This window comes from Protopterus annectens, chromosome 10.part0, assembly GCF_019279795.1.
Source record: "Protopterus annectens isolate FY-2018-M chromosome 10.part0, PAN1.0, whole genome shotgun sequence".
Classification (NCBI taxonomy): domain Eukaryota; kingdom Metazoa; phylum Chordata; order Ceratodontiformes; family Protopteridae; genus Protopterus; species Protopterus annectens.
The window spans coordinates 1,382,435,326-1,382,460,038 of NC_056744.1; the positions used below are offsets into that span (position 1 = coordinate 1,382,435,326).

General features: G+C 36.5%; 1 protein-coding gene across 1 annotated transcript in view; it reads right to left on the bottom strand.

Annotated features, from left to right (window-relative positions):
* The window catches only part of LOC122813607 (calcium-activated chloride channel regulator 1-like), a 769,024-nt gene extending 759,256 nt beyond the window's left edge, over positions 1-9,768 (bottom strand). Inside the window, exon 1 of the mRNA XM_044086019.1 lies at positions 9,610-9,768. Within this exon, the coding sequence (XP_043941954.1) occupies positions 9,610-9,768 (159 nt within the window). The remainder of the gene's footprint in view (positions 1-9,609) is intronic.
* Between the last annotated feature and the right edge of the window lie 14,945 nt (positions 9,769-24,713).

The window sequence follows — 24,713 nt, forward strand, 5'->3', positions numbered from 1 at the left end:
TTGGCCTTAGTTGATTTTATGAGTGCTCGTATTTTTTTACTAATAATGATCAGGGGTGACTTCCCTTTTATGGATTTTGTTCTATCATGTAATAGCTTTCTCCTCTTATTGTAAAGTTTATTAATGGCTGGGGTCCACCAGACTGGACGTTTGCCCTTTGTGGAAAGAGTCTTGGTTTTATTTGGGATTGCCTGATCCATGCAGTCCTGGAGGTGTTCATAGAAGGCATTTGTAAGAGCTTAGACAGCTTGGGTTGTGGTTTCCACTGGCTCAGGGGCCTTGAAGGATACCACACCAGTCTTGAGTAGTGTGAAGTTTGCTTTAGAGAAGTTCTTCACTATGGTCTTTTTGTTTGGGGTGGGGGCGGGATGTGGATTTCCAGTGAGATTAGTTTATGATCAGATCTCACCAATGAGGGATATACTTCCGTGTGGAGCATTTTGTCCCCATGTTTGTGACAATGAGATCTAGTATATTTTCTCCTCTCGTGGGAACAGTGACTAGCTGTTCCATGGCATTTGAATTTATGAACTCCAGGAACCGTTGGGCTAGAAAGTTAGGGCTTGAGTAATGTTCCCAGTCTATATTCGGGTAGTTGAAGTCACCCAATATGATGTTGTTTGGAGATACATTTATACCCTCCAGTGTCTTCAGGAAGGCTGTGTGGGGTTCCTGAGTTTGAGAGGGTGGCCTGTAGTATGCTACAATTTGTAGAGCAGTTTTGCCTATGGTTAGTTGCACCTGGATGGTTTCCGAAGCTTCATGCGTGTTTTTCCTGACTTCTTCTCACCACTGTTTGTTAGCTCTCTCTTTTTTTCTTTTTCTTTTCATGATCTACTTTCAACACTGCAACACTTTTCGGTTATCTAGCCTCTTTTTAGCCTTTTTTCTCTCTGAATTTGTAGGTGTGACCATTCTTTCAAACTCCAAAAAGCCCACATTCTGGTTCTTTTCATAACCATGTGACTGTGTCATACCACTTTACCTCATTTATTTTTCCCTTTCATGTGCTCTCCAATGATCTCCAACTTCTTCCCCTTACACAGTATACTTGGTACAGCAATTGTGTTCTAGCCATGGTCTTTTCTTCATAAGTCCTTTAAGTCATGATGGTATCTGTTGAAGTCGTTCCATGATCTTTTACTGAACACACCCCAACACACACACACACACACACACACACACACACACACACACACACACACACACACACACACACACACACACACCTCAAAACGTTGCCCCTTTCTTGAGCTCATGTAATAATGAGTTAGGAAACAATGTCAGAACCCTGAAATTGCAAGCTGTAGAAAAATAGATTGCACCGGTGCAGATGAAATGTGAGAGGAGATGGTTGGCTTCAGGAGAAGATCCCTCCAAAACTGACATTCTCTTATGTTAACTGCCGATATTAAGGCATTCAGATGCAGTTATCTAAAAAGTCAACACAGAATTTTAACTTTTCATTTAGGCCTTTAGCCAAAGTTTGTAGAAGCAGTCCAGTTTAGACCAGTCCACATATCCTTCAGTTACTTGTTTTCAACTTTCTGGCATCCTATCTCTGATACACCAGAATAATCAAGGCCCAAGTAGCAATATGAATACAGAAAAGTTATTCAGTCATGGATTCTAATTCAGAACTACAGGCCCTCATTTAACTTAAGAAAAGCTACAGCAACATCTCTCTTTCATTCTCACTCTCTTTCTCTCTCTCTCTCTCTATTTTATTTTTTTACATATTTCCTCAATCAAAAAATACATTAATTCTATGTAACCTCTTACCAGCTGATCTATTCTGCAAATATTTCATGTTATACTTAAGCTGACAATGTGCTGCCAGAGACTTTTCAAATAAGACTACAGTCACATCTTAAAATCCCTGTAGAAGCACATGCTATCTATCCATCATGCACAAACAGTAGAGATGTTCAACACAATATCCTGGACACAGTTATATAATTCATAGTATAGATAACCTGAGTTCTTTCCCAGCTTTTATTCAACATTCATTTTGAAGGCTCATATAACGTCTTACTTGCCTTGGCATATCTTTCTCTGCTAGTACTAGTTTCTAATTTCAAAACCTGAAAGGTCAAATACCCCTAAAATCTACACATTAAAATGCATCATCATTCTTGGACTTGAATTTAGTTGTAATGTCCTAGACCCAAGATATAAAAATTCATACAAGGCAATCAAATCACAACTCATTACAAAGTCTACAAGAACTAACGCTAAATGTGATGATTATCTACTTTTTGATCATTACCAACATTTGAAATAGTATCACATCCATATCTATACTTCTGTCTTCTCTTAGTTATCACTGTCCTATAATATTTAACTTCATCCTTCCTTTATCCTCCCTCATAAACCACTTACTGTTAGTAATATATCCCAGAAAAAATATTACAGGTTTACATCAGCAATTTTTGTAACTGTTTTTTTTCTCCCTTAATGGTTCTTGTCCTGAATCCCAGCACATGTCCACTCTGGGTTTACCAGCTATATTCCTTGCTCCCCCCCAGACTTAATCCGGTATGCTGGGGGCTGATCTTGGAATGAGGAACCTGGGTGACTCAGCACATCTGAGTATGCATCCAGGGTGAACTCATTTTGCTTTGTGACTTGTCTCTCCCTCGCTGGTGCTCCCAGTGGTGCATCTGGTGAGGCAGGCATGCAGTGGAGATATGTGGCATATCATCCTGCTCAGCAGTTCAGGCATGCCTCTACTTTATACCCCTCTTTAAGCATGCTTACCATGTGCTGTCCTCAGCCTTCACCAGGAATCATCACTGTAAATGCCCATGCAACCACCCACCAGCCCAAGGATGGCTAGGCCCATCTCACTGTGCTGTTCCATCAGTCACCCAAGTCACTAATTGAACTCAGGTCTCATGGTTCATAGGCAGGGCTTTATCCCTCTATACCATTGAATCAGCTAATTTTACATCAGCCACTACAAAAAATAAATAAACTGAGAACCTATCATCAACAGCACAGACTCCTTCCTACTACCATCAGAAATAACAGCTGTCCTTCTATTTCTGCAAAATAAACATATTTCCAAAGTTATTTGCTTCATGAAAGCAAAAAATAAAAAAATAAAAAATAATAAAAAATAGATGGCTAGTCAGGTAACTTAGCCATTCTGCAGGAAGGCTTGTCCCAAATAATTAACTGTTGTTAAAATCATGTACTGAAACTAAATACCAAAAAAATGCACTATTGTATCTGTTGCGAAGTCACCTACCCCAGGGAACTACCACACTGACAATACACCCCTAAGAGTTGACCCATTTGTTTGGAATTTGGGAACTTATGTGGATAGCAACCTAAATTTTAAACAATGTGTCCATTGTTGTAAGAAATATAAACAAAGGGACTGTGTCTAGACCTTCTCTTACTCCTATCCAACACCTTCACACCTTATACATAATCAAAAATGGCATATCTGCGTGAGGAAACAAGCGATTAGAAAACCCATTATCAAAATTGCAAAAATTAGACTAGCACATGATTTCAGACTCAGTGGTATACACATCAGTCTAGGCATTTTTTTTTTTAATCTAGTTTATTTGCATCTAAGCAAATGCATCCAAAACACAATGCTTTCTTATAAATAGCACGTATTCTGATCAAGAAGAAACACAGTGAGCACCTTTTACACCATTAGTGACGACAATCTACTTAATATGGATAAATACCACTTAAAAGGTTCAGTGTATATATATATATATATATATATATATATATATATATATATATATATATATATATATATATATATGGTTTACTATGAAAATGTCTAAAGCTGAATGGTCAAACATGAATTGGTTGAAATCACTATCTGCATGAATTTAAAAGTTGAAATAACTTTAGTCTAAATTCATAATGTTGAATTGACCATTTCCCCACTGTAGTGCAATCTCGGAGTTGGTATATTTAAGTAGGGGGGTGCAGGGAGGCATTGCCCCCCCTGCAAAATAGTAGAGATGAGCTAATTGTTTTGTCAATTAAATGATTTTAGACATTTTTCTCTTCCAATGTTTTGATTTTCGATATTATATTTCGACCAAATGACCATTAGACTTTATACTTTATTGCATTCAACTTTCTCATAGTAAACCTACACACACACATATATATATATATATATATATATATATATATATATATATATATATATATATAGGCCCCCCTTCAAAACATCTAAAACCCATAACATTTAATTTCATTACATTGAGACCAGAACATCTAAAACCCAAAACATCTAAAACCCATAACATCGAATTTCATAACATTTAACACTACAAATCACATGAAAATAACATCCCCTCCACTTATAATGATACCAATCACACTTTTTACTATGTTTTTGCAGGGGAGCTTGATAAATTGGGGTTAGGAATTTAACTTTTTCCCACTGTAGTGCAGTCTTGGAGTTGGTATATTTAATTTACGGGGGGGGTGGCAGAGCCCCCCACATGGGAGGTTTGCCCCCCCTGCAGAAACATAGTAAAAAGTGTGTTTGGTAGTTTGGTGTCGTTATATGTGGAGGGGATGTTATTTTCTTGTGATTTGTAGTGTTTGATGTTCTGATGCATATTTTCGATGATATGAAATTTGATGTTATGGGTTTTAGATGTTCTGGTCTCAATGTTATGAAATTAGATGTTACGGGTTCTAGATGTTTTGAAGTAGACCCATGTATACACACACACACACACACACACACACACACACACACACACACATATATATATATATATATATATATATATATATATATATACACACACACACACACACACACACACACACACACACACACACACACACACACACACACACAGAAACACAGACCTAACCAGAACTTGTAAGATGGTAGATCCATGAATTATATCATAATATTGCACCAAGAATTACTGGTCTTCACTGGTTCAATACGTTTTAGTTAATCAAAACTTCACAGCCCAAATAAGTTAAACACTGTATAATTGCTTATCTCACGTACAGTTCTCACAGTTTAATAAATAAACTACCAGTTGCTCTCCCCATATCCCAAGGCACTTTGTATGCTGATGACATGATGATTTTCAGATCTTACCATATACAGACTAATATTTAAACGCAGAGCAAGGCTCCAATATCTCTCCAACTGGCTACAAAATAGCAAGTACTCTTAAACAGAAAAAAATATTTTTGGGAGCCAAATAAAAACATCAACTCATGAAAGAAGAATCCTCTGTAATAACTAAGAACCATTACAGACAAAAAGAATTTCCCCCAACTTCTCCCTAAAAAGAGGCCATCAGTATAGTGGGACTAGATAGATAGATAGATAGATAGATAGATAGATAGATAATTATAGTATTTTATTCAGTCATCAAGAAAACTTTCTATATCATGTAGAAATTGCTAAAATTAAAGGTAAAGTAAATTAATTATTTTTCTGGTGAATGAAAATGTCCGAATGTTTATCCCTAAAAGGAAGAATGACACTAGGAAAATAAGTCCTCCAAACCCATCTAGAATACTGATTACATAAAATCTTATCTGCCTCCATAAAGAATTTAACTTTCTTTCAATTTACCATCAGCCACATCTGCCAGTTCATCATTATTATTCGTCAAAGAGAACACCATTGCTTATGTCTCAAAAAAGCGAAATGACTGCTTGTCCTACGCAGATCCAAGCACCTACGTGACTCACTAATTTACAAATTACTCAGTCTATACTTACTCCCTGACCTTACTAGCCAACTATCCCAATATACCTCAGACTGCAACCCAAGATCTCTTGCCCCAAATTGTTTACTTATGAACACTTAGAACTTCACTTTACAAACCATAGTTTTTCCTGTCCTGCTCCTCTTATTTTGGACTCTCTTTATAGCAAAGTAGAAGAAACCAGCCATTCCATAAAATTCAACTCACAACTAAAAATGTATTAAAAAGAGGCTTTGTTTACTTCTTGTAACATAAAGAAATGGCATAGTTCTTTCACTACTAAAATCTCCATTTGATCCTTCCTATACTACGGGTGAGGCTGAAAAGGGTCCAGTGAAATCAGTACTACACCCCAGGAAATAAAGTAATATGAATGAAATAAGTATATACTTATACAAGCAACTTACAATAGTTTATAACTATATCAGGTAGACTTATAGCAGCAATACTTTTGTTAATCTGGTTGTCAGCTTTCTTATGATGCCTTGCAATCTTTTCACAGTAAGTGATTATGAAGGTATTTACACAAATAATAACATAATGCTACTATTCATAAAAAAATAATGCAATTAACTTGTAATACTTGTAATGGTTGTATAATTGTACAAATCACACAGTAAGTTTCAATGGCAGGCCTACTTGCTATCAGGCAAGCTTTCATATGATTTTTGAGTATCATAATTTAAATAATAATTGGAATATGCAAATATTGTCCATTAACAAAGTGGGTTGCAAAAAAAAAAAAAAAACACCTCATGTTTCCACGTTGGTTCATCCCATACAGATGCTGTGGGTGTAGTTTTTATCCTTCCAGCCTGACCTTGGCCCTTCTAATTTTTAGTAATGTTTAATTAACTCCATTATGTAAATATAAATCCAATTTGCATAACAAATATCTCATATTTCCTATTTGACATAGAATTTAGCCACTGATACACATCCTGCACTTGCACTGATAATACAGTCTGATTCCTCCAACCACCACCTCATACAGGTTGCCCCTTTATTATTGTTAACTTGCTGTCTTATCTGATATCATTTTGAATGGAGTGCCATGCCATTATAGGACACAAAGATACATTCATTTCCAGTGGTACACTCAACTAAAGATAGTCTGGAGAGTAAAGAGTGGCACCACCTTTTCGGAATGTGAAAAGGAAGTGATGCAACTAGGAGAAACCCTTACAAGTGCAGGGATTATACAGAGTCTCCATATAGAAGGCAACCCAGCCATAAACTACACTAGAGAATCAAGTACTGTGAGGCAATGACTCTTACTGTTGCAGTACTGTGACAACCAGTAAATGCTAAATATTCTATCACTGTGAATCTTGGCTGTCCACAGTGGATACACTTTGATCCTCCTGTCAGTCAAAACTTATTTGGTATCCCTCAATGACATCTAACATAACCTGCTACTGAAACACTGTACAACATACTGATATACTAAATATTTCATAATGCCTAATTAAGAAAGTGTAATATCTCCTCTGTTGTGTATGCTGCATGTAAATAGTTATTGTCATTGGATTGCTCTGTCCTTGATTACTTATGGATTTCAATCTGATGTTTTACTAATTCCAGAATACAAATAAATGCAAAATGACAACTAAATGAATGTCTTGGGTTGTATACACCTGATGAACAGTATATGTGTTATTTTCTTAATCCAGCCATGACTGTATCTAATATAGATTTTCTATTATGGCCCTCATTAAGGTTTGGCCTGTTCTGCTCTAATACAGTCAACAGTTTAACCATTTTAATAATTAATACCTAGCAAATTAATCTTCACTGTTAAGCCTTTCTCAAATGTAATGTACAGAAGAATGTCACCAATGGTCTCCCACAAGGTTCTAAAGCCAATATCAAGGTACTTTGGCTGATCAGGTTTGCTGATTATTGCAAGCTGGAGGCAGTTATAAGATCCCATTCTGGTACTCAACTTATAATAAGGACTGAACTAAACAAATAAATGCTTGGTGTATTAATCAGGGACTTACCCTTAATAGTAAGAAATGTAGCATAGTTTTGTTTTGGTAAATCTAGCCTCAGTACAGCTTACTATATAGATTATATTCCCTTAAAGAATGTATTACATTCTTCAGGGACTTTTGCTCATATGTTGATATCAGACTTTCCTTTGACCTTAATGTCTCTCTGCTGGTTAGAAAATCCTTCAGCTTGCACAGCTTATCCTTTGTAGCATCTACTCATGGCCCAAAGAACCTCAGTGTTTCCTCACCAAAAATATTTCATGTTTTAGTACTCTTAGTTACTCTGATATGCTAAAAGCTCTATCCCTATACTCATTGTCATACAGACTCCTGAGGGGTAATCTGTGCTTAGAATTCTGTGCTAGGAATGGTCCGGCACTTTTTGAACCCCTTCAACTAGATCAAGTAGTAAAGCAAACATGTGTACTAGAGACCTAAACATACTGTATCACATGAACAAGACCATATGATATGACAGACAACTAATTCAAAGTATACCCCATTTCTAGAATAGACTGCCCTTACCTGTTAAGCAGAGTATTTCCCTAGCAAGCTTTGAAACCAGTGTGGATGACTGGATGGGTGATTGCAAATTTTCATCAGGACTATGTGGAAAATGTCATTGCAATGAGGGACACTGCTAACTTCTCAACAGTGCTGAGCTGAACTGGCTAAGCTTCTTGATGGTCTGTTTAGCCTATAAGCTTGGAAGAACTTATGAACCTATGATTAACAATCCATTCTTCTCACCACAGAGAAATCACATGCAATTCACTACATTTTCATGAGCTCCATTCTGACACTGTGTAATGGAATATTTGAAAAACTGCACATGGTAATATTTTATGGTAATATCCATATAAAATATGAGAAGCTAATTGTAATTGTTATGTTAATTTTTCACTTCACTCAGGGTGAAACAGACTCATTAGAGGTGCTGCAAACAGCAGACAAAGTGAATTACGTTGACTCTGCTTTTACAGGAATTTCAGATGGCAACAACTACAAATATTACAAATTATTTTAACATTAACACATACCTATTTGGTTAAGGTGATATAGTAGCTCTTTCAGAAAACATAGCTTTAAAATGTGTGTTTTAAAATGACTATCAAAGAAGAACTACATTTAGTGAAGTATTAAATGGTATCCTGGGATATCAGAAACATTAATTACTTGACTCCATATAAAGAAGTTTCAGACAAGGAGTTAAGAGACTAATATAAAGTGTCACTTACAACAAAATGTGGTACCAAAGCTTTCCTGTAAACTATCTCCACAGAGTCAATAAGCTTTGTACTGCTCCATCAATCTGTGCGTTCCCATCCCTTGTTAGCTACACTTTTTGATTTCAAACAGCTGTCTTAGCCATCCTTCTAACCTTCCTAAAAGTTCTACGAACACCAGCTATGTTTCCTTATTTAGTTTGGTACTGATGTGTTTATGTTTTTCGTATATTTAGTATTGCTATCCAATAGTGGTCCATTTATACATATAATATTGATATTCAAAAACAATGTAAAAATATTATAAAATGCAGATGAACTAGTATAAAAAGAGTACAGCAGTAGTTCTATTTGTGTGTTAGATGAATTAAAATAAAAGGAGACATTCTATGTGTATCTCTGCATATCTCTGTGTTTGCATGTATGTATATCAGAAGGCATTTAATCATTTAAATCACTTTAATCAGCACTAAGCCATAATAATGCTGAAATGATCATGAATGCACACGAGTAGTTTACTGCTAAACTTATTATTGAGAAATAATGCTTCAACATATTTTTCTTTACTTCTTTTCTATGTACATGGATACCAAGCAAACACAATGCATTGTCTCAGCATTACATAAATCAAATAATAATAATAATAATAATTACCTGTATTTGTGTGATTATATCATCACTTTCTGGTATTTCAGGATGGATTGCAATAACTACATTTTCATAGCCATTATTTCTGAATATCACATTGGAACTACTGACTGTAGGAAGCATATATAGAGCCAGAAGAACAGTGAGATACAGTACAGAGAGCATCGTACATCTGACAGAAGAACAAATACCTTGATGGTCTAAAGCTAAACAATCTGCAAAGAAGATGCCACTGTTATTTATACTGGTCACGTTGAAAGGTGTCAAAGTAATATCATAAACAGCTCATATTATGGTGATGTAATCAGTTCAGCATTTATAGCTCAGTACATAATAAGGGTATGTACCAGAGATAAACATTTACAGCACTAGAAAGAAAGTGAAACTTTAAATTATATCACCCAGCTAAGTTTTCTACTAAATGATTTAAGCAAGTAAAGTTTAGTTATATAAAAACTACCTCATTTTCCAAAAAAAAAGTAAATATAATTTCTACCAAAAGCAGTATAAGTAAGCAAAGTTCAGTTGTTTAAAAATAAGTATTTATCTAGTATCTAAATAAGTATTTATTTAATTTTATAGTTTTTTAGTACACCAAAACATATATAAGAAATGTATTTAAACTTGGTTAACCTACAGAAGCACAGCAGTCCTGTCATTGATGTACTATCTTTGTTACAACTGTCTTGACTGTAAAATTCATTCATTAATTGAATTCATTCATTCATTCATTTAGACCTTGCTTAATCCACATCAGGGTCTATGGAGAGCCAGTGCCTATTCCACATTCAATGGCAAAAGACAGGAAAACAAACCCAGGACACTCACTCGTGACACTGACTGTTATTTTTTGTGATATATATATATATATATATATATATATATATATATATATATATATATATATAGGGTCTACTTTGAAACATGTAAAACCCATAACATCTAATTTCATAACATTGAGACCAAAACATCTAAAACCAATAACATTGAATTTCATAATATCTAACACTGCAAATCACAAGAAAAAAACATCCCCTCCACATATGACGAGACCAAACTACCAAACACATGTTTTACTATGCTTATGCAGGGGTGCAAGCTCCCCTGCACCCCCCATGTAGGGGGCTCCACCACCCGCACTCCCAGTAAATTAAATATACCAACTCCAAGATCGTACTACAGTGGGAAACAGTTAATTTCCTAACCCTACTCTATCAAGCTCCCCCCTGCAAAAACATAGTAAAAAGTGTGTTTGGTAGTTTGGTGTCATACACCATCATATGTGGAGAGGATGTTATTTTCATGTCATTTGTACTGTTAGATGTTATAAAATTCAATGTTATGAGTTTTAGATGTCTTGGGTTTTAGATGTTCTGGTCTCAGTGTTATGAAATTAGACATTATGGGTTTTAGATGTTTTGAAGGGGACCCATATATATATATATATATATATATATATATATATATATATATATATATATATATATATATATATATATATATATATATATATATATATATATATATATGGTTTACTATTGAATGTACGAATGCACTTCGTTCGAACGGCGACCTCATCGACGTGTTTGCGTGAACCGAAACTGTGAAAACTGTTCGCTAGTGAACCGAAACTGTGAAAACTTCGACGATCGACATTACCAGCCGCGCAACACCTCCACACCCATGCTACCATGGGTCGGATAGGGCGAGGTTTTGCCGTTTGCACATCTGGGAGTCGATGTAGTGGCGATCGCAGTTCCGCTTTCGTGCAAGACGAGTCGCACATGTCGGGATCGACATTTCAATAGTAAACCTATATATATATACATATATATATATATATATATATATATATATATATATATATATATATATATATAGGTCTACCTGAAAACACCGATGTGCAAAAACACCAACAACGAAATCACTGATACCACAAAACCGAAAGTTCAAAAACACGAAACTTCATATGCCAGACAAACCACAATCCCGACAGTCAACAAACAAAACAAATCTCCTGTCCAAAAAGCACACACACAACACAAGCACACCAAAAACCTTACAAACCTACACTAAACCTTACATACACCACTATTTATGCACTAAATGAAACAAATTATAGTCCACTGGGTAAATGCTCCGTTGCAAGAAAGTATATAATAAATAAACTCTATGCAAGAAACTGCAACGAAGCAACCAAGCAAATTCTCAGTCTTCAAATTCCTTGTAGATAAAATTTATTGTAAAAGAACAACAAAATGGTGCTTTCACTAATAAGCTTCATCAGACCATACAACATTGAATGAAAGGCACTCCATCCATTGAATTTGTGCCATTGTGTACCTGTTGCATGGTACCATTGCTACTATGTATTAATTGAATTTACTTATTCTGTCTTCATATATTCTGTGTAATAATCTTGCTATTCTTCTTGTATATAGTGTGTTGGTGTGTAACAGTGACACTGGAAAACAGAATTGAAAAAAGCCATGCAATTAAAGTTTTGTTTTCCTAGCTAAGCTACCTCTGAACATCTGTAATGTGAGTTTTTGTTTTCAGCAAAAGGAGTACAGACAAAGAGATGCCAAAACCAAGAATAGACTTCAAAGCAGGACACCTACAGACTGAGCATTATCCTTCTCTGGACATTAAAGTATCAAGAGCTCAGAAAAAAATGATAAAACTCTCTCTTTCCCAGTCTGTATTTTAGTAAAAAAAATAATAAACTGAGAAAAGATGCACCGGCTGTTTCAATGCTGATACTGGAAGAGAATTATGTAGTAACAGCTGAAATTCATTAAGACAGAATTCTAAAGTCTTCCCTCTTCTCAGAAATTATATATTGGGGAGGCTTATACAGAGAAATCAGATGTACGGATATTCAGTTTTGATTTATTCTGCTTTTACTTCTGTTAGCTGCTTACAGACTCTGAAAAAACTTTGTTGGAGAACGGATATACTACTGTTCATTTTGAAAAAGGAACCAAAGACTGTGATTTTGCATCTTCCTAATCCAAAACCGGGACAACTCACAAAAGCAGATTAGTTTCCATTGATGGAGAGTGAAGTGTGCCAGACAGGTGTTCAGCTAAGTCTACATGTGACTGAATTAGTCTTTTGCCTACAATGGAGACAAGATGGATAAGCAAAGAATTATCTTCAGTTATTTTTTTTTGGATTTCCCAGAGAGAGTGTGAGGGATGCCATACACTGGATTATTTCCCAGAGCTCATCAAGGACCAGGAATAGTTTTAAGCAGGTTTATTTAAGCAAGGAAATAAAAATTGCCTTTTCATCAAGCATGAGGAATAACAGTAAATAAAAAAAACGCAGTTCTGCAAAATTTCTTAATACTTCTGCTTACGCTGCTGAAAATAACAAGTAACATTCCAGAAAGTTCTGTAAACCTTCATGGGTCTATCTGTGCTTTACTTTGCAGTAATCCAAAATGCAGCAGTACTTACAAAGATTTCAGATGTAAAACAAGCATGCAATTTCACCAGTGTCTAGAAGTCTTTCCTTTAGTGTTCACAATAACAAGCATTTATCCCTCAGCTTTAAAGATACATTATAAAACCTTTTACTTCTCAGAGATGTCTTTAATCTACCATTGTCAACATTCTGTAGGCTCCTCTCTTGACCTGTATCCAGTAATCTAATCTTAGAGGGGCTAATGGCCCAGAGGTAGCTTACAGTGTCTTATGATTCCCAGTAATTCCTATTATCTTTTTTTTTCTTCCTATATAAACTTTCTGTTAATGGGCAGTGCTACATGTAGAACAGCAGCCAGGGCATTTTTTCTCAGGGTTAATATTCTAAATATTAATACACATATATATATATATATATATATATATATATATATATATATATATATATATATATGTTTAGTAGGGTCCCTACACATGGTCGACATTTCAGAATGTCGAACACCATATGGCCGAGACCATATGATCGACATTTGAAATGTCAACCATATGGAACCGGCATCTCCGTGTAGTGCGATCTTGGAGTTGGTATATTTAAGTTGCAGGGGGTGATGGGAGCGTAGCCCCCCATGGGGGATGCAGGGGGGCATAGCCCCCTCCCCTGCTAGCAGTGTGAAGGTAAGTTGTTGTTGTGTTTTTGTTTTTTATTTCATGGTCAACATTTCAAATATTGATCATATGGTCTTGGCCATATGGTCTTTGACATTCTGAAATGTCGACCATGTATAGTAGACCCATTTACTATCATAACCTAGAAGGGCACTGCTGAACTGGAATGTCAAAAGTGAAAATGATTTCATGTCCCCATTTTGAACCATGTTAATAGCAATGTTTCAAAATTTGCTGTTGGATTACATGTGCAGTTCAGTGCTAAGTGATGCTGGTTTCAATGTTTAGCCCTTTTGAAACTGTACTTTGATGTAGTTCCTTTCATTGGAGTGCACTTTTGGGTTATGATATTAAACCTGTGTATATATATATATATATATATATATATATATATATATATATATATATATATATGGGTCTACTTTGCTTGATCGAAGTTTCAAAACTTCGAAAATCATATGGCCGAGACCATATGATCAAAGTTTTGAAACTTCAAAAAACAAAATAAACATCCAAATTAAAAGAGAACTTTACATTTACATTTCTGCAGGGGGCAAGTCACCCTGCACCCCCTACACCACTGCTGCTTAATATACCAACTCCGAGATTGCACTACAGTGAGCAGAATGGTAAATCTCGCATTCCATGCTGCTCAGTGATCTCCGTTGAAAGTGTTTGAAGTTTCAAAGCTTCGATTGTATGGCCTTGGCCATACCTAACCTATATATACATACATTTATATGTATATATAAATTTACTATTAAAATGTGGAATGGCACTGGAATGGTCAAATGCGTTTTTTCCAATTTACATAGTGCCTTTTTGAAAAATGTTTGAATGCACATTAGCGAATGGTAGTGTACATCTGCTAATGTGTATTCACACCCCAACTAGAACAGGCAAACCTAACCAGAAAGAAAGTATACTTGATTGGGTACTCATTAATAATCACCCTAACCTGTATACATTTGGTACCCTCCCTGATAGTCTATGTGATCACCACCTCACATATATAATCAAACACAAAGCAGGCAAACCCAATCAACCCTTACTAAGACATGTCAGAAATAAAAAAAACTTCGATTTAACCAAATTTCAACAAGAACTAAATTCTTGTAATTGGTCTATACTAAAACACCTCCCCTTAGAAGAATCAGTATCGTACTTGAACAAAAAATTCCTTGAGATCCTTGACTTTCATGCATCCATCCGCTCTAAGAAAACTAAGGCAAAAGCTGCACCTTGGCTCTCAAAAGAGACCAGGCTCAAAATTAAACTCAGAAATAAAGATTGGGCTTTATGGCGAACTACTAAACTCCCTCATGATCAAATTAAATACAGGCAACTTAGGAATGAAACTAAAAAACAAATACTACTTGACAAAAAACAATACTACAGTAAACTACAAACTTCTAACCAAGATAACCCTCAAAAGTTCTGGGCAGGGCTAAACAATCTAATACACCCTGGAAAAACTACTACCCCTGTACTGGCTGCCCTCACTGATAAACCCTCAGAAGCAGTTTTAGATAGTTTTAACCGTTTCTTTACCGAGACAATCCAAGCCCTAGCCAGCAAACTGCCTCTCAGCTCCCACAGCCTAGATAGTTCCACCCCTAAAAATCTACCACTATTTAGCTTTCAACCAATTGCTAGATCACTTATCCGCACCTTAATCAGAAAACTAAAACCCACCAAACTCTCAGCTGACCAACTTCCAGCTGAATACCTACAAAAATCAGCTGATGCCATTGCCTATCCAGTCTCATTACTTATTAATCGCACCTTAAAAGAAGCAAAATTTCCATATATATGGAAGATATCCTATGTCATTCCTCTCCATAAAGGGGGTAGTTCTACTGAACTCTCCAGCTACAGGCCTATAGCCATACTCTCTCCTCTAGCAAAAATAATGGAAAAATGTATTCAAAAACAGTTCATGCACCACCTAATAAACAACCATCTCCTGGCAGATACCCAGCATGGCTTCAGACCTCACCACAGTACCACCACAGCCCTATTAGTCTTCTCTAACACCATAAACTATCATCGTAACAATAATCATATCTCTTCAGCTCTATTCTTGGATCTGTCCAAAGCTTTTGATATGGTGGATCACAAACTATTAATCCACACCCTACAGTCACTCTGTCTAGATCCAAAATCACTTCAATGGTTTGATTCCTACCTAAGTGGTAGACAACAGGCTGTACTCTGGTAAACTAAACTCTCCACCCTATTACCTAATACCCTGGGAGTTCCACAAGGCTCTATATTAGGCTCACTGTTATTCTCCATTTTCATCAATGATTTGCACACTGTCATACCTAAAGTCAACTGCATCCAATATGCAGATGACTCTACACTAATTTGCTCAGCTACATCCCCTACAGAGTTACAGCTAACTACCCAGACTACCTTTAACACGATAGAAAACTGTCTCTCTAATCGCCGCCTTATATTAAATCCCAAAATGACTAAAATGCTAATATTCCTACCAACACAAAGGTCCTGCCCCATAAACATCACAATTAAATCTAAGGATGGCACAGTCATCTCACCTGACCCAGCTACTAAACTTCTAGGTGTCACTATTGACAACTACTTAAAGTTTGACCTACATGTTAACCAATTGATCAAAACCATCAATAAAAAACTAGGATCACTGTATAGAATAAAAAGCTTTCTGACTCCCCCAGCCAAGGTAGCGATTGCTCGATCTCACCTTCTCTCTACTCTCCTGTACACATCTCCTCTTCTTCTAAATAACAATAAGACAACCCTAAACAAGATCACTAACTGTTATAATCACATCGCCAGATTTGCCACTGGGCTCCCTTTTAGGACACATCACTGCATCAACCTAACTCAGCTTGGTTGGCTCGAACTACCTAGTCTATAGCTATATAACCAACTGATCATGGCCCACAAAATTATATACAACCCTGAAAACACCTCTGCACTCAAAAACCTAGTCACCCTGTATAACAACCCACGACCATTGCGCTCTTCTAACAGAGTCCTCATCCAGACATACAAAACTAATAACCTAGCCAGTGACTCTCTCCTTTCTAACTCTCTAGGCAGATCTTGGAACCTTTTACCTCCTGAGATTACCTCACTTTCTTCTCTAAGTCATTTCAAAGTCAAGCTCAAACTATACCTGGGGTCAAAATGGACCTGCTATTGTACCAAGCCTGGCTAATCCTCTCTCCACATAATGTACAATCCACAAATGTCACCTTTTAGTAACTACAACTTTCATACTTACTTACTTCTGATGTTATCTAATGAATTTTAATGACACTATTAGAAATGACAACTTTTTTGACTCCATGTTTAAAAAAAAAAAAAAAAAAAAATGTGTGTCTCAATGTTCTTAAGCAACTTTTTTTCATGCTATCCAAATTTGTGTGTTATAAAATGATACTTTGTTTTTTTGTTGTTGGAGCTTTTCTCCCCGGGCCTCCGCTGAAAATGGACATATATCCAGTCGGACTATCCCGGTTAACAAATGTAAAATAAATAAAATAAAAATAAAATAAAATAAAGAAAAAATAGTTTTCCTCTGCTTTTAGCCTTTTCCTTGTACTCTTGCTGGGTAGCTTTTATATTATTTGACAGCTAGATAGCATTACTGTGTGTCCCAGAAGTATAAATACTGGCAGTAGACATTATTAATCTGAGACTCATAACTGTGAATCCTAGAGTATGCAGACTTCTATATACCAAGACTGAGATTGCCCTTCCTTAGAGTATTTCCTTTGGAGCATGGCAATCTTGGAGCTGGATTATATATTTTCAGGTGGTGCAGGGCAACTTGTCCTCTAGCAAAAAATAACTTTAAAGGGAAAACAGTGTCATTCAACATTTGCTGTTCTCCTGCATTTTGTATTTTTTTCTTAACTCCAGGACTCACAGTTATGAGTCTCAGAATTACAACAGGAAGCCCTACTATTGAGCTTTGTTAGATAACTGGTTGCACAAAATGGAAGGAAGCTTCAGTATGTACATTTGTACAAGGAAAAAGGAAACAGCTGTTGAAAAAAAATGAATGTAGTGCCCCATGATAATGGGGCAGATAAAAAAAGAAGCCTCCTTCAGTTTTCTTTAAATCATCTTCTTCCTGAATCCAGCAAGGATCCAAAGACTAAAGGAAGATCAAATTATTGGCCTAGACATTTGGCGTATCACAAAATTAAGAGCAGGATTAGAGGCGAGACTAAAAGGAAAAAAATACTTTTCACATTTAACTGCCACCTACTTTGTTTGTCTGGTTGTTAGTTGTATGACTAAATAAATTAGTCTCTAGGGCACTTTCCTGTCATGACCTGGGCACACATGTAATGTACAGCATTGTCCAAAACAGATAACAGATACAGGCTAAGGAAAAAAGACCCCAAGACAAGTGCATCTCATCAATACCTGCCCAATGTGTCCTCTATCTGTACTCAGCAGATGAAATTCAGGTATCCTTGGGATAGGAAAGAAACCATTTGTTCCTGCCTGGAAAGCCTAATCATCCAAATTCCTCATCCTTTGGTGAGATTTGGGTAGCAGGGAGCAAGCCAACTTCAGATTAAGGAGCAGCATACCCATCCCTCCTATAGGTTGCTTCCTGCTCTTGTTTCCTGCCTTGTTGGGAAAATGAGGCATACAGGTGTCTATGTACACTGTGATGATAAGAGGTACTGCCAGCCATGCCAGGAGAAGTAGGGCAGTGGATGTATAACATGCCAGCACAGCTTGCAGGAATTTTGTAAAGAATTACATCTTATTTGTGTATCAAACTGATTTGTGTTTCAAGATGTATTTGTAAAGTTGCCTGTGTTGAAGTGTATCAACGGTGTTTCTTGCTGGATGGAAGAGAAATATACATGCATTATTGTAACTGTCTAAATGTATACATTGTAACAGCATATTCTGGAAGAGAAGAGAAGAGATTAATCCACCTGACTTTGAAAAATCTACTTTATGGGTTAAGCCATGGATATGTTATCCTGCAGTTTTGAGGGGAGCCAGAGTGTGTGCAAGAGAATAGGTTGTGGCAACTGTAGGAAGAATGGAATGTTTTTTTTCTTTTATGGCTTCCCGATGTTGTAATAAAACGTAGTTAAAGGTCTAGTGTGTATTGTAGCACTGGGTGCTGTGGTAGCTTCTAGTGATGGGCGATAGTGTGCGAAGCAGAGTCAGATGACCAGATGCATCTGATGTTATTCTGTAAGCCAGAAAAAATATTTAGATATTAATAGGAGATTGCTCTCAACATTCTGCATTCTGTCTTGGATCTGACAAAAAGGACTACCCACACACATCATCTTGCCTTGCTCTATTCAGTAAGTAGAAACAGTAATTCTTTAGATTAGTCAGGAAAATATAGTGAGAATAGTAAAGCATTATTTTTTTCTCTAACTGTGTGACTCTTTCCAGCTGTGTCATTTTCAATATTTCCTGTGTCTGAACTCTGGTGTTTACTTTAAATAGATATTTAGTATTTATGTTTCATGTTCTTTTATTATTTATTATTAAACGTATTTTAACTTTTTAATGTGGCTGGTCCTTTTTAGAAAATATTTACCTTTTGAGAGTATTTGCACATATTTATTTGGTGATAACTCTGGCCACTGCTGAAAGCCTGGCTCTTTGGTCAACATTACTATTTGTATTAATATTAATTTTGCTCAGTATAATTGGATACCCTTTTAAGAGCCTTACAGTAACTGACTGGTTGCAGTGAATCTGCCCTATAGTCAGGGCAAAGTTGGTAGAGTGGGTAATCTGTGCCAGCCCTTTCCCAGGTGAGTATGTGTGAAAATTAAATCTCAGAGAGTGTGTGTCATTTACTTGGGCAGGGACATGAAGCACTGGTTTCACAGAAAGAGTGACAGAGGACTTGGCTTGGGCACTCAGCTGAGGACTTAACTCTGAAGCTGTACCAGTAGGGAGCATTATTGGAGACCTAGGGAGAGACAGAAAGAGAAAAACCTAGACCCCAGGCTGAGTATGTTCCCTGTGTGCTCTTAAGGGAAATTGTGCTTGATGCAGAGGGGTCTGCATCTGGAAAAACTGAGTACATTCATTTGTATTTTAAGTGAACGTTCCTCTCCAGTGTCAGTGGTGAGGATTCAGGCTCCTTCATTAGTGGATCAGAGTAGGGATGTCACATACACCTCACCCTTTTTCTTTAGCTTCACAAAAACAGCATGATCTAAATTAGTCATTTATAGTAGGTAATGCATCCAGCCACTGGTAGGTGTCGCTAATGCCATTGGGCCTGCAGCTTCCTTCTACTTAAGGAGGAGTGAGCAGGGTTTCTGTCTGAAAGCTGCAGTACAGCCACTGAGACTGCACTACACAAGGACAGATCCCTACAGACCCAATAATTATAAGCCCATCAGCCTCACTAGCTTTACATCCAAAGATATGCAGTGTATCATAGCAGAACTCATTTATACAGACATAGATAACTTAGCTGATCTAGATGCCAATCAGTTTGGTTTTGTCAAGGACAGATTCAGTCTGCTGAACCTAATAAGCTTATTTGAAAAGGTTGCAGAAGCTTTGAAAGTGGTTAGTCTGTGCAGTCTACTTATGTTGACCTGGTCTAGGATTTTGAAACTCTCCCACATGCTGGTATAATTGAAAAATTAAAAAAAAACTTAATGTAAACTCTTATCTTGTCTCCTGGATTGCAAATGGACTATCCAACACAATCTAATCTAATCAAGATATATTCACTAAACAAAACTCAGATTGAAATTGTTTATCATGCAAAACTTCTAGGCATTACAATATACACAAAACTTACCTTCAAACAACACATAATAAGCTCAATCAAGAAAACACACATTAAACTTGGCAAACTTTATAGGCACAAATGCTATATGGATGCTTCCACCAAAACTACACCAGCCAATACCCTTCTACTCCCTTCCTTCCTTTATGGAGCTCCTATAATTACAAATCTTCACATAACCTTAAAGAACAAACTACAATCATGTTATCACAAAATTGCCAGTTGGGTCTATCAAACCATGCCCACTACTGTTTAGCCCTCAAAAAATTAAATTGGCTAGAATTCCCTCAATATCTAAACTTAGTACAACTTTCTCTAGCTCATAAAATAATATATAAACCTGACAGCTGCCCAGCCTTGAGAACTATCTTACAACCCAAAATCTTTGCTCCACTAAAAAACTACTTCTGCAAGTGCATAAACCTACCAAGAGAGAAGGACAATGCCTTTATTCCTATGCCATTGCTAAACTATTGAATACTATACCATTAAAAATGAGTGCCATGGAATCCCTCAGGAACTTCAAGCTTAAACTTAAAGACAACTACCTCAACTTCCAGAACTGCTCTTGCTGCCATTGAGCAACCAACTGACCTAGTATCTTTCTTATAGTCCACTAACTCATACCTCTTTAACTTCCCCTGCTTTCATAACACCCCCTTTCTTTCTTACTTTTCCCTCTTCAAAACTTTCTCCCTTATATCTAGCCTAGATTCTTTCATCCACCCCTACCTTACCTCTCTTCATAATTATTTCTATAATGCATCCTCATCTAACTTTCTCACACTAATTCCTCTCTCTCATCTAACCCCTGCCTCTTCTACTACATCTGTATTCATCTGCATCTCCCAACAATAAACTACTTGCTAAACATCTACCCAACTACTTGCATATCAAAGATTTTTTGCCTGTATGCTAATTTCTAACTAATCTGATTGGATTGACCTTGCTCTCTACAAAACACTCACAAATATGACTTATCTCATATATGCAAACCTTGGAAGCCTTATTAGGATTGTATGTAAGTTAGTACTACTAATGTATGGCTGCAACATATATGTTTTATTTTAATATCTTGTCATTGTTTCTACTTAAAAAAAAAAAACAATGTACTTTATTAAATAATTGCACTTTGTTAATGTCTGGAGCTTTTATCCATGGGCCTGCGCTGAAAATGGGCCTCTGACCCAGTCGGACTTTCCCAGTCACCAAATGTGAATACATAGATAAATAAATAATCTGAGAAAGTTGCTGGTACTTTCACTGAACACAAAATTATAACTACTGGGTACTGCAGGGGTTACTGCTGGGGCCTCGTCTGTTTGGCAGTTGTTTTGCAGACTTTCAAGCCAATATCCCTGAAGTGTGATTGACAGAATTTACTGATGACTGCAAGCTGGGACCATTGTCTGCTCATCCATTGATACTAAAAAGTTCCAGAAAATGCTGGAATATGTACGTACCAGGTGCACCAAAAAAAGGCCTCAAGCTAAATGTTTGACAAAGCATAATACTTGATCTGACTTTACCTCATATTTTTTGCCCTGTCCCTCACAAAATGCTACATTTCTGGTAAATAAATACAGTCAGTATAATGCCATACATTTGAGTTTGCTATTACTTATCCAAAAGCATGTTGCATTGCCTTTATAAGTAAATTAGGTTAATATTTAAAATTATCTCTGATTGCAGGCTTTGCAATAAGAGAGAAAGGTGCATGCTGGGCAGCAGTGTTCATTTATTTTTGTTGTTCCTTGTGAGCACATTTAATCTACTCATATTATAAAAGAACATTGTAGAGGGAAACCATGAAAGCATGTAAATGGTGGTTCAAACACCTGAAGAACCAGAAATTTTATTCCCAGTACCTGAGAACTGATCATAAGATCATAGCAAGTTACTAGGCTAATGGCCTAGCCAAATTCTGCCCTTATTTCCATGATCAGCACCTACACCCCTGTCCAAGAGGGACACAGGTGTAATCTCCAGAGTGAATTTATGGTTATCCATCCAATCATCCAGATTGTGTTTGAAGAGGGCCAGTGAGGTGCTCTGTTTGACACATGAAGGGGGAGTCTGTTCCAGAGGTGTGGTAACCTCTGAGAGACAAATCTGTCCCTCCAGCAGATTCTATTAATGTCACATACCAGGTTAAGGTCTTTAGAGTGAGAACCCACATACCATTTGACTTAAAAGTATGCAGCATTTTCAGTAAAACAGGGTCAGAGATTGCCTTATATGCAAGGCAGAGATCACCTCTGAGTAGTCTGTATGAAACAGAATAAAATGACAGTGATTTCAGATGATCCACATAGGACAGATGCTGAAGACCTTGAATTTTCCATGTAAGGAACCTTTGTGGTCTCTCCAATTGCTGCAGGTGCTTGGAAAGGTACCAAAAAGGGTGTTGTACTCAATGATTGGCCTGATGAGGGAAAAGTACAAGGAGGTTATAACTTCTTTTTTTCTGGAGGTAATGCCCTTACTTATGAGATGAACAATATAGAATGCCCTTCTTACCACTTTGGAGACATGGTGATCAAAGGTAAGGTTGCTGTCAACTTGTGTGGCCAGGTCTCTCACCACTGAGTGCATACTTAGGATGTTGCTATTGATGCGGTAGTTAGCAGGAAAATCACTCTTACCAAAATGGATGGTAATACATTTATTTGCAGCATTAGTCTAGAAAAAAAACTGGAATAAGGAATTGTTGTATAGAAATGGAACTACCAAAGGGGAAGTGTTGTATCAGTTGGTAGTCCCAAAGGCCTACCAAAAGAAGGTTCCAAGTGTTTGTTTGTATTTGTTTTCAGAGGCAGAGTGCAGATCTCCATGGATCTTTTTCGGAGTCAACCTGGGAAAGGTGTCCAGTTAAGTGGCTTGCTCATAGTCACACAGTCAGTCAATGAAGGCTGAGGGGATCAACCCTTGCACCACTGGACCACAGGAAACAGCTCCTTATTCCTCTAAGCCAGTTGCCAGACTAAACTTAGTGCAGTGCATAATACTAGCTTAATGGCTGTATAAGCAGAAAACATTCAGAAAAAGGAACATATGCATTTTATAGGGTCAAATCTATAAAATGGTACTGTAGAGCTTGTGAGCAGTATTAAAAAGATAGTGATGAAAACTGAGTAGTAGCACTATGTAGACTGAGGAAACAAAGTTACCTATCAGGTCAAAGAGATATCAGGCAAAAATGGCAAAAGTATTCTACACTGTCACAAAAAACTCAGTGAATCTTTCTAAATAAAGAAATAGCTTTATTTAATGACATGGCAAAAGTATTCTACACTGTCACAAAAAACTCGGAATTTATAAATAAAGAAATAGCTTGAAATATGTTTTTACTTTAAGCTTTGTTTCTGGAGAGTCACAACAAAATTCACTTTAGTCTCAGAAGGGCAGATGTGTGTAAAAAGAAATGCATAAAACAAGTTAGTTATATGAGAGTTGTAGCAGATTAAAATACATATAAATACTTCTTTAACAGAGAGTTTGCTGTGCAAATGTATATCACAGATATTTGCAAAGGCTGCATAAAGGTTGCTGCACTAGGACCTATGATTATTTCCTTATTTGGACACTCGTTTTCTGAATCTTTCCCTTCCTCTTATTCATATAGTTGTGAAAACTCAAATTCAAATTAAAACCACAAGAAATCCTGTTTAGAGGACTCATAAAGGGGGGAGGGGGCATCTGTTGTACTACAAGTAACAATTATAGAAGAAGGTTAACAGCTACAGGAGCACCTTCTAGACAGTTTCCTTGGAGAGAGAGAGAGATAGTGAGGGCCACATATAGACAGGTTTTAGTTGAAATGTTAGACAATCTATTCTTGACCACCTTCTCTCATTTTTAAATGTATTGTTTTTATTTTTTACGCCAGATATGAACCATATGCATATATAGTTGGACAACAAATTAATTTCAAGCAAAGATGTTTATAATTTATCTTTGCTCTTGACTAATTCTTTATATATTGCTTAAAATGTTTATACATTTTACTTATAAATTTGTTGTGAGGTGTCTTTTCAGTGTTCAGTCATTTACTGCTTATGCTATTGCTACCATTCAGATATTTAAAGGTTGCATCATTTTAGGGCAAACAATATTTTTGTTTTGCCATCCTTCATTAACTGGTGGCAGCATGTCTTTAATTTGGGAAAGAGGGAGTTAGTGCTGAAATGTCACCATCACCCCATTCTGAAAATGTG